Source organism: Bombina bombina, chromosome 1 (assembly GCF_027579735.1).
Source record: "Bombina bombina isolate aBomBom1 chromosome 1, aBomBom1.pri, whole genome shotgun sequence".
NCBI lineage: Eukaryota > Metazoa > Chordata > Amphibia > Anura > Bombinatoridae > Bombina > Bombina bombina.
Window position 1 is genome coordinate 1,576,198,299 of NC_069499.1, and position 12,973 is coordinate 1,576,211,271.

General features: G+C 39.2%; 1 protein-coding gene across 1 annotated transcript in view; it reads left to right on the top strand.

Annotated features, from left to right (window-relative positions):
* Positions 1 to 11,406, top strand: part of TEKT3 (tektin 3) — a 66,858-nt gene extending 55,452 nt beyond the window's left edge. Inside the window, exons 6-7 of the mRNA XM_053696885.1 lie at positions 6,431 to 6,585; positions 11,042 to 11,406. Of these exons, the coding sequence (XP_053552860.1) occupies positions 6,431 to 6,585; positions 11,042 to 11,258 (372 nt within the window). The 3' untranslated portion in view covers positions 11,259 to 11,406. The remainder of the gene's footprint in view (positions 1 to 6,430; positions 6,586 to 11,041) is intronic.
* The last annotated feature ends 1,567 nt before the right edge of the window (positions 11,407 to 12,973 follow it).

A 12,973-nucleotide genomic window follows, 5' to 3' on the forward strand; every position in this document is an offset into this window, starting at 1 on the left:
TGACCACACAAGTAATATACCAGATGTACAAGTCCTTACAAGGTCTGTTCTCCTACTACACACTGTATACAGTGACCACACAAGTAATATACCGGATGTACAAGTCCTTACAAGGTCTGTGCTCCCACTACACATTGTATACAGTGACCACACAAGTAATATACCAGATGTACAAGTCCTTGCAAGGTCTGTGCTCCTACTACACATTGTATACAGTGACCATACAAGTAATATACCAGACGTACAAGTCCTTACAAGGTCTGTGCTCCTACTACACATTGTATATAGTGACCATACAAGTAATATACCAGATGTACAAGTCCTTACAAGGTCTGTGCTCCTACTACACATTGTATGTAGTGACCACACAAGTAATATACCAGATGTACAAGTTCTTACAAAGTATGTGCTCCTACTACACATTGTATACAGTGACCACACAAGTAATATACCAGATGTACAAGTCCTTACAAGGTTTGTGCTCCTACTACACATCATATACAGTGACCACACAAGTAATATACCAGATGTACAAGTCCTTACAAGGTCTGTGTTCCTACTACACACTGTATACAGTGACCACACAAGTAATATACCAGATGTACAAGTCCTTACAAGGTCTGTGCTCCTACTACACATCGTATACAGTGACCACACAAGTAATATACCAGATGTACAAATCCTTACAAGGTCTGTGCTGCTACTATTATTATTATTATCGGTTATTTGTAGAGCGCCAACAGATTCTGCAGCGCTAGTTGTATACAGTGACCACACAAGTAATATACCAAATGTAAAAGTCCTTACAAGGTCTGTGTTCCTACTACACATTGTATACAGAGACCAAACAAGTAATATACCAGACGTACAAGTCCTTACAAGGTTTGTGTTCCTACTACACACTGTATACAGTGACCACACAAGTAATATACCAGATGTACAAGTCCTTACAAGGCCTGTGTTCCTACTACACATTGTATACAGTGACCACACAAGTAATATACCAGATGTACAAGTCCTTACAAGGTCTGTGTTCCTACTACACATTCATTGTATACAGTGACCATACAAGTAATATACCAGATGAACAAGTCCTTACAAGGCCTGTGTTCCTACTACACATTGTATGCAGTGACCACACACGTAATATACCAGACGTACAAGTCCTTACAAGGTCTGTGATCCTACTACACATTGTATACAGTGACCACACAAGTAATATACCAGATGTACAAGTCCTTACAAGGTCTGTGTTCCTACTACACATCGTATACAGTGACCACACAAGTAATATACCAGATGTACAAGTCCTTACAAGGCCTGTGTTCCTACTACACATCATATACAGTGACCACACAAGTAATATACCAGATGTACAAGTCCCTACAAGGCCTGTGTTCCTACTACACACTGTATACAGTGACCACACAAGTAATATACCAGATGTACAAGTCCTTACAAGGTCTGTATTCCTACTACATACTGTATACAGTGACCACACAAGTAATATACCAGATGTACAAGTCCTTACAAGGTCTGTGCTACTACTACACATCGTATACAGTGACCACACAAGTAATATACCAGATACTCAAGTCCTTACAAGGTCTGTGCTCCTACTACACATTGTATACAGTGACCACACAAGTAATATACCAGATGTACAAGTCCCTTACAAGGTTTGTGCTCCTACTACACATTGTATACAGTGACCACACAAGTAATATACCAGATGTACAAGTCCATACAAGGTCTGTGTTCCTACTACACATTGTATACAGTGACCACACAAGTAATATACCATACATACAAGTCCTTACAAGGTTTGTGTTCCTACTACACACTGTATACAGTGACCACACAAGTAATATACCAGATGTACAAGTCCTTACAAGGCCTGTGTTCCTACTACACACTGTATACAGTGACCACACAATTAATATACCATACATACAAGTCCTTACAAGTCCTGTGTTCCTACTACACATCGTATACAGTGACCACACAAGTAATATACCAGATGTACAAGTCCTTACAAGGTCTGTGTTCCTACTACACATTCATTGTATACAGTGAACATACAAGTAATATACCAGACGTACATTTCCTTACAAGGCCTGTGCTCCTACTACACATTGTATACAGTGACCATACAAATAATATACCAGACGTACAATTCCTTACAAGGCCCGTGTTCCTACTACACATCGTATACAGTGACCACACAAGTAATATACCAGATGTACAAGTCCTTACAAGGTTTGTGTTCCTACTACACACTGTATACAGTGACCACACAAGTAATATACCAGATGTACAAGTCCTTACAAGGCCTGTGTTCCTACTACACATTGTATACAGTGACCACACAAGTAATATACCAGATGTACAAGTCCTTACAAGGCCTGTGTTCCTACTACACACTGTATACAGTGACCACACAAGTAATATACCATACATACAAGTGCTTACAAGTCCTGTACTCCTACTACACATCGTATACAGTGACCACACAAGTAATATACCAGATGTACAAGTCCTTACAAGGTCTGTGTTCCTACTACACATTCATTGTATACAGTGACCATACAAGTAATATATCAGACGTACAAGTCCTTACAAGGCCTGTGTTCCTGCTACACATTGTATACAGTGACCACACATGTAATATACCAGACGTACAAATCCTTACAAGGTCTGTGTTCCTACTACATATCGTATACAGTGACCACACAAGTAATATACCAGATGTACAAGTCCTTACAAGGTCTGTGTTCCCACTACACATCGTATACAGTGACCACACAAGTAATATACCAGATGTACAAGTCCTTACAAGGCCTGTGTTCCTACTACACATTGTATACAGTGACCACACATGTAATATACCAGACGTACAAATCCTTACAAGGTCTGTGTTCCTACTACACATCGTATACAGTGACCACACAAGTAATATACCAGATTTACAAGTCCTTACAAGGTCTGTGTTCCTACTACACATCGTATACAGTGACCACACAAGTAATATACCAGATGTACAAGTCCTTACAAGGTCTGTATTCCTACTACACACTGTATACAGTGACCACACAAGTAATATACCAGATGTACAAGTCCTTACAAGGTCTGTGCTACTACTACACATCGTATACAGTGACCACACAAGTAATATACCAGATGTACAAGTCCTTACAAGGTCTGTGCTACTACTACACATCGTATACAGTGACCACACAAGTAATATACCAGATGCACAAGTCCTTTCAAGGTTTGTGTTCCTACTACACATTCATTGTATACAGTGACCATACAAGTAATATACCAGACGTTCAAGTCCATACAAGGTCTGTGCTCCTAATATACATTGTATACAGTGACCACACAAGTAATATACCAGATGTACAAGTCCTTACAAGGTCTGTATTCCTACTACACACTGTATACAGTGACCACACAAGTAATATACCAGATGTACAAGTCCTTACAAGGTCTGTGCTACTACTACACATCGTATACAGTGACCACACAAGTAATATACCAGATGTACAAGTCCTTACAAGGTCTGTGCTCCTACTACACATTGTATACAGTGACCACACAAGTAATATACCAAATGTACAAGTCCTTACAAGGTCTGTATTCCTACTACACACTGTATACAGTGACCACACAAGTAATATACCAGATGTACAAGTCCTTACAAGGTCTGTGCTACTACTACACATCGTATACAGTGACCACACAAGTAATATACCAGATGTACAAGTCCTTACAAGGTCTGTGCTCCTACTACACATTGTATACAGTGACCACACATGTAATATACCAGATGTACAAGTCCTTACAAGGTCTGTGCTCCTACTACACATTGTATACAGTGACCACACATGTAATATACCAGATGTACAAGTCCTTACAAGGTCTGTGCTCCTACTACACATTGTATACAGTGACCACACAAGTAATATATCAGACGTACAAGTCCATACAAGGTCTGTTCTCCTAATATACATTGTATACAGTGACCACACATGTAATATACCAGATGTACAAGTCCTTACAAGGTCTGTGCTCCTAATATACATTGTATACAGTGACCACACATGTAATATACCAGATGTACAAGTCCTTACAAGGTCTGTGCTCCTACTACACATTGTATACAGTGACCACACATGTAATATACCAGATGTACAAGTCCTTACAAGGTCTGTGCTCCTAATATACATTGTATACAGTGACCACACATGTAATATACCAGATGTACAAGTCCTTACAAGGTCTGTGCTCCTACTACACATTGTATACAGTGACCACACATGTAATATACCAGATGTACAAGTCCTTACAAGGTCTGTGCTCCTACTACACATTGTATACAGTGACCACACAAGTAATATATCAGACGTACAAGTCCATACAAGGTCTGTTCTCCTAATATACATTGTATACAGTGACCATACAAGTAATATACCAGATGTACAAGTCCTTACAAGGTCTGTGCTCCTACTATACATTGTATACAGTGACCACACAAGTAATATACCAGATGTACAAGTCATTACAAGGTCTGTGTTCCTACTACACATTGTATACAGTGACCACACAAGTAATATACCAGATGTACAAGTCCTTACAAGGTCTGTGCTCCTACTATACATTGTATACAGTGACCACACAAGCAAAATACCAGATGTACAAGTCCTTACAAGATCTGTGCTCCTAATACACATTGTATATAGTGACCACACAAGTAATATACCAGATGTACAAGTCCTTACAAGTCCTGTGTTCCTACTACACATTGTATACAGTGACCACACAAGTAATATACTAGTACCAAGTGATCAAGCTTTGTGCAGTGAATAAAGTAGTCACTACAGGAAAGAGGCATTAGAAATATTTGTGTTATAAATAGGGTTGAGTCATTGTGAGAGGTTTCTTGCCTCACTAAATGTATTCCCAGTGAGATACCAGACAGGCAGGGAATGCAGAGGCCATGGCCAAGCAGGGAAAAGGTTGTGCTGGCAACGTCTGTGTGCCAAGGGGTATCCAGATGTGAGGTGCTGTATTATACTCTTGTTAGTTGCTGACACTGTAGCTATATATAGAATCATTTCTTCATTGATGACATAGGGCATTGATTTAACCTGTTGGCTGCCTGATAGGGCATTAACCAGCAAGTCTAATTGGGTTTTTCATTAGGTTACTGAGATAATAGTTCAGGAAATGTATCTCACTTACCGTGTGCTGTAAAATGTATCCCCTTTAATGTTTTCCCAATACTCCATTTTACCTGCTGAAGTATATTAAATTGTTTCAAAATAGCACCTTTTTCTTTATTTTGTCATTTGAAGTAACTGTTTTTGCCTCTTGTGTCTGCACCGATACTGAAAATATGAATACTGGTGTATTTTGTGTAGAAAAGCTCCCAGTGAGAAGTGGAAGACAATTTTCAATTGTTCTCTCTAAGTATTGCCCTTTGTGTATATAGAGAGATACTAATATAATTGCAGCTGGATAAGGTTCACAAGTAGTGAACCTGTCCTCTTGTAATTGCCACTTCTGCATCACGTAGGGAAATGTAGCATTACATAAGAGCTTCGTTGTACAGTGGTGCCCCTTTCACTTGCGCAGTTGGTTGAGCAGGGCATGTCAATCACCCAGAATGAACGTGTGTCGATGAGAAAAGTTTTCGGTTTCTGCTTAATAAATTTGAAATTAAAGGGTTGTTCAAGAGAGCCTGAGCCTCTGCCTAAAAAGCTGTACATGCAGCTTAATAAATGTTGCCCTATAAGGAGGTTTGCTCTCCCTGTAACCTCAGCTCATTGGAAAGGGTTGTGCTTTCAATTAGCAGGGAACAGCTATTTCATATAACAAAATAAAAGCAAAGGAATAGTTTCCATTACCTTTAATACCCCGCTGCTTGTATAATAATTAATTGTAAATATATTTAAACCAATAATACATGACTCAGTGGAATTTGTTGGAGCTCTACAAATAACTGATTATAATAATGTGTCCCTTGTTGTGTATAGAAAAAGGGATGACATCAAATAATTTTTTTGCTATTTGACTTTTTTGCTATTTGACTTTTTTATACAAGTCCATCCCCTCCACACTACTTTACACACATGGTCCACACACGGTCACATGACCTGTTGGCAACGTAAGAGTATAAGGTGATCAGCATGGAGGCTTCAATTTTTTAATTAGGTGTAAAGATGATGATTATTATTATTATAACAATAGTCAAACATAATAAAAAATGATACCCACATCAGATCTCAGACCTCTGACTAACGTTCCACTCGGGAGTCTAATACTGGAAAACACTTTGAGATATTGACCTGCAATTTCATATAAAAACAAGAAGTATTAAGGATAAGCTATGGCATCCAGAGTAATTCTCTCTTCTCTTCCATAGACGCTGCAGGAAATCTTCCAGACGGAGGTGATCATTGACTCCATCAAAAAAGCCATCAAAGACAAAACCGCTTTCATGAAAGTGGCTCAGACCCGTCTGGATGAGCGTTCAAGGCGTCCTAACGTAGAACTGTGCCGAGACATTGCCCAGATACGGTAACAATTTAACGTGACGATGGGAGGACAATATCACTGTGATACATAAGCAGTGAGACAATAGGTTATGAGCCTTCAGGAGTGTAAGATGACATCATTGTCAGTGTAGCCTTATGCATATCCTGGTATTATCGAGGTCACTTACAGTCTATGGCCTCTAGTTATCAACATGTCTACTTACCTGCCATCCCCCCCCAATACGCCCGCCTAAGCTCGCCTACCATCGCCGCCGCAGACCTGAAAAATCTCATCAAAGTTATCAATAAAGCTGTCAAAAAGCCGCGCACCAAGTACGGGGCGATGAGCAGCGGACTGTGATAGTTAGCACTCATCCGATCTCGCTGCTCTTCGGCTTTTTTACAGCTTTATTGACAAGCTGTCACTAAGCACCCACACTAACTATACTGTTCTACCCCCTATACCGGAGCCCCCCGCAACTAAATAAAGTTATTAACCCCTAAACCGCCACTCCTAGACCCCGCCGCAACTCTTATAAATTGATTAACCCCTAAACCGCCACTCCCGGACCCCGCCACCACCTACATAATACCTATTAACCCCTATCCTGCCTCCCCTATACCGCCGCCACCTATAATAAATTTATTAACCCCTATCCTGCCGATCCCGTACCCCGCCGCAACTAAATAAATTGTTTAACTCCTAAACCGCCGCTCCCGGACCCCTGTAAAATAAACCCTAAGATAGCTACAATGTAATTAATAATTACATTGTAGCTATTTTAGGATTTATATTTATTTTACAGGTAACTTTGTATTTATTTTAGCTAGTTAGAATAGTTATTAAATAGTTATTAACTATTTAATAACTACCTAGCTAAAAGAAATACAAAATGACCTGTAAAATAAATCCTAACCTAAGTTACAATTAAACCTAACACTACACTATCATTAAATTAATTAAATAAATTACCTACAAATAACTACAATTAAATACAATTACATAAACTAACTAAAGTACAAAAAATAAAAAAAGCTAAGTTACAAACATTTCAAAAATATTACAACAATTTTAAGCTACTTACACCTAATCTAAGCCCCCTAATAAAATAACAAAGCCCCCCAAAATAAAAAAATGCGCTACCCTATTCTACATTAAATAGTTAACAGCTCTATTACCTTACCAGCCCTTAAAAGGGCCTTTTGTGGGGGCATGCCCCAAAGAATTCAGCTCTTTTGCCTGTAAAAATAAAATACAACCCCCCCAACATTAAAACCCACCACCCACATACCCCTAATCTAACCCAAACCCCCAATAATAAACCTAACACTACCCCCCTAAAGATCATCCTGCCTTTAGCCGTCTTCAGCCAGCCGACCACCGATGGAACAGAAGAGGAGATCCGCAGCGGCCCGTCTTCATCCAAGGGGTGCTGAAGAAGTCTTCCATTCGACTTAAGTCATCATCCAAGGGGCGCTGAAGAAGTCTTCCATCCAATTGAAGTCATCATCCAGACGGCGTCTTCAATCTTCATCCATCCGGAGCGGAGCCATCTTCAGACGAGCCGACGCAGAGCCATCTTCTTCCACCGACGACTGAACGACGAATGACGGTTCCTTTAAGTGACGTCATCCAAGATGGCGTCCCTTGAATTCTGATTGGCTGATAGGATTCTATCAGCCAATCGGCTGATTTAATCAGCCAATCAGATTTTTCCTACCTTAATTCCGATTGGCTGATAGAATCCTATCAGCCAATCGGAATTCGAGGGACGCCATCTTGGATGACGTCACTTAAAGGAACCGTCATTCGTCGTTCAGTCGTCGGTGGAAGAAGATGGCTCCACGTCGGCTCGTCTGAAGATGGCTCTGCTCCGCTCCGGATGGATGAAGATTGAAGACGCCGCCTGGATGATGACTTCAATTGGATGGAAGACTTCTTCAGCGCCCCTTGGATGATGACTTCAGTCGGATGGAAGACTTCTTCAGCGCCCTTTGCATGAAGACTTCGGCCGCTGCGGATCTCCTCTTCTGTTCCATCGGTGGTTGGCTGGCTGAAGACGGCTAAAGGCAGGATGATCTTCAGGGGGGTAGTGTTAGGTTTATTTAAGGGGGGTTTGGGTTAGAGTAGGGGTATGTGGGTGGTGGGTTTTAATGTTGGGGGGGTTGTATTTTATTTTTACAGGCAAAAGAGCAGAATTCTTTGGGGCATGCCCCGCAAAAGGCCCTTTTAAGGGCTGGTAAGGTAATAGAGCTGTTAACTATTTAATGTAGAATAGGGTAGGGCATTTTTTTTATTTTGGGGGGCTTTGTTATTTTATTAGGGGGCTTAGATTAGGTGTAAGTAGCTTAAAATTGGGTTAGTTTTTATTTTACAGGTAAATTTCTCTTTATTTTAACTAGGTAGCTATTAAATAGTTATTAACTATTTAATAGCTATTGTACCTAGTTAAAATACATTGTAATTTGCCTGTAAAATAAAAATAAATCCTAAAATAGCTACAATATAATTATTATTTATATTGTAGCTATATTAGGGTTTATTTTAAAGGTAAGTATTTATTTTTAAATAGGATTAATTTAGTTAATAAGAGTTATAATATTTAGATGTATTTAATTAATATTTAAGTTAGGGGGGTGTTAGGGTTAGACTTAGGTTTAGGGGTTAATAATTTTATTATAGTTGCGGCGGTGTAGGGGGGGCAGGATAGGGGTTAATAAATTTATTATAGGTGGCGACGGTGTAGGGGGGAGCAGATTAGGGGTTAATAAGTTTAATATAGGCGGTGGCGGGGTCCGGGAGCGGCAGTTTAGGGGTTAACATATTTATTATAGTGGCGGTGGGGTCTAGGAGCGGCGGTTTAGGGGTTAATCAGTTTATTAGAGTGGCGGTGGGCTCCGGGAGCAGCGGTTTAGGGGGTAATACATGTATTTAGTTGCGACGGTGTGGGGGGGGGACAAATTAGGGGTGTTTAGACTCGGGGTACATGTTAGGGTGTTAGGTGTAGACGTTTCCCATAGGAATCAATGGGATGTCGGGCAGCAGTGAACATGAGCTTTCGCTATGGTCAGACTCCCATTGATTCCTATGGAGGCAGCGGATTGAAAACCAGGTCCGCTGGGCCGGAAAAGTGCCGAGCGTACCTGCTAGTTTTTTGATAACTAGCAAAAGTAGTCAGATTGTGCCGAACTTGTGTGCGGAACATCTGGAGTGACTTAAGAATTGATCTGTGTCGGACTAAGTCCGGCAGATCGAAGCTTACGTCACAAAATTCTACTTTTGCCGGTGTGTAGGGCTTGATAACTAAGGCGAATCAGCCTCGCCACAAATACTCTGCGGAATTCCAGCGTATTTGAGGTTGACGGCTTGATAACTAGGGGCCTTTGTCTTTACCCTCTCTATTAGAAGTTTATTTCATGAATCAGTCACCCTTTCTGTAATGTGCCTCTGTAACTAATAGCCCCCAACATGAGAACATGACCCCTTGTTCTACCATTGTATCTTCACCTTTATTATACTGTCTCCCTTCTCTTCCCTTATCCTCTGTACACTATACATATTAAAGGGACACTCTGGTGACAATAAAAATGAAATGCTCTATTTAGTGTATGATTTTTGCATTTCTGACCCTACCTGACTATGGGCTAGATTACAAGTGGAGCGCAACTGCATCATCCTTGTGCGACGCTGCGCTAAGAATAGCAAATTACAAATGGATGTTAAAAAAGGTTTACCAGAGTATTTAAACACTTCCGTTTTAGCGCATCAATGTTATTATCACTCACATTAGTGTAATGTGTTAGTGCTTGAATATTTGAAAAGCAAAACACATGAGTAACATATTAAAATAAAATATTTTACTCGTATTTATACAAATTAAATGTATATAAAATAAAGGTTAATTATTAAAGTAAATGTTTTAACGGGGATTTAAAGGGATTTGGTATATGATCAAGTGCTGGACTGGGAAGGGCTTATAGTTGTATATATGTGTCTATGAAGAACTCCATTCATTATTAGCCCAAAAATAAAAGTGCTATTGATTTAACTTGAGTGATGTTAGCGCACAATAGTGCTAATATTTTTACTCTCCACTTGTAATCTAGCCCTTTACATGTAACCCCACAAAGCAGTTAAAAACATAGATAAAGCCCAGCTTTGGCGCACCAAGCATAGTAGCCCAGCCCAGTAGACCAGCAGTAAGCCAATCAGCATTAAACACATATTTAGCTGGCATCAGTAACGTACAAATTACTCACTTTAACACATGAACTAATTTTTGCATCAGAATGTCAATATGTCTATGTTTAATCCATGTACTATTTTAGTAACCTGCTTCAAGCATGGAGGGCTAATTTCAGTCCCTTTTATGACCTTTAGAGTCCAGACCTGACCTTCATGTAGCACTTTATTTGTACGGTTATCTTTTGTTGTGTCTATTTGTCTTTCCAGCACAATCAGACCTCAGACCAAACCATTTACAATTTCTATTTCCCAGGCTTGTCCAAGAGGTCAGAGAGATTGACGACACCATCCAGGCTTTGCAGCAGCGCCTGCGGGATGCTGAGGACACCTTGCAGATGTTGCTGCACACAAAATCGAATCTGGAACATGAACTGTCCATTAAAGCCAACTCTTTGTTTATTGACCAGGAGAAATGCATGGGCATGAGGAAAAGCTTCCCTAGCACGCCGCGTCTGGTGGGCTACACATAAACCGCCCTCAGATGGATGACACCAGATCCAAACACAATGAGTTCCAGCCCAATGCCCACGAATGCTTCTTTCTTGCTGTGTTGTTGTGCGGTTTATGCACACAGGAGTGGTTGATCTGCACAAATGAAATAAAAACTGTAACAACTTGTGTGAGTCTCTCTCTGATCATGTTGTGCTGCTGTTGTTCTATAAAAATAGGCCTGGCTACCACAGAGCGCCACAAAGGTAACTATTGAGCCTGGAGTGGGCACTAGTCTGTGTGTTTGAGAATTGGGGTCCCCCTAGAACCATATTTGTTAATGATCGATTATTTGCAGCCAAATCAGACTAAAGTGTACTATACTGGATCAGTACCGCTGCAGCTGGAAAGATGTTTTATATATCTATTACCATATCTGTATAGCAGAGACCTCACCACTATATTTAAATGGAAGCACTTGAACACATTTTATATAATTCAAAAGGTTTGCAATAATTAATTTAACATAAATGAGGCAAATGCAATGTCATCTACATCATATTATGGGACGGCAGTGCAATAAATGTTTAAACTATGATCTATTGTCACATATAGAAAAAAAGGAAGAAATATATTTTCTTTGATTGTTATTGCCACCAGATTAATATAAGAACATTATAGTGTATTATGTACAGTATTTCACAATAGGAAGGACATAAACCTTCACTACAGCAGATGGTATTGGAATATTCCAAGCAAAATCCTGCATATTCCTTATTGCTTAATCTTGAAAGTCTTTCCCGATAAAGACTAGAGTAGATATTCACCTATAAGCAGTCTGACAACAGTATAGAATGTTCCCTGGAAAAATATGTTTGTAAAAAGCCAGCATTAAGGAAGCACATGGGATTATTTCTTTGCTAAAATGCACACACAAACCAGGAAATTCCTAAACTGAAATGGTGCGCACCCATGTTTTTATTAATGACATTATTAGTTAAATCAATGGCTGTGTCACATATGACATCGTAAATTTCATAATGACTCCACATACCATCACCTCACCAATGACTGCCCACATAGGACTAGATTACGAGTGGCGCACTAACAGTTACGCACAAGTGAAAAGGGGTTTATCACAAGTTGAAAGTAAACGTGATTGCATGAGCGCAATTAAAGTTTACGCGCATTGGGTTAGCGTCACCTCAAGACACATCAAATATACATAATAACACTATCTGATAAAAATTATTTAAGAAAATATTGCTTGAAAAAGTTATAAGTGCTCAAAGATATGAGGTCTCAGGACTTTAACATTGAGATACTTACATATACATCTATAAAGATGCTTGTTTATATGTGTGTACATATGTATTTATATGTTTATGTATATACAGATAGATATACACATAAATACATATATAGACGTGTATGTCCTTTGGAGCCCTTTGCCGTTAAGTAGATGAAAACATGAAAATACATTTATGTAATATTCATATTTAATTAAGTATTATACTGTGTTTTTACTGTAAATATTTCACATTCCAATCTTCTTCACATAGGCGAACATGTTCTATGTATTTTTAAATAGATATTCCTATATATATATATCTGTATAATTCAAGGGTCACCAATTGTGGAATGTCCACAATTGATGACCTCTGTTATATATCTATACCTATTTATAATTATGCGTATATATATATATATATATATATATATATATATATATATATATGTATAGATATATATTTTA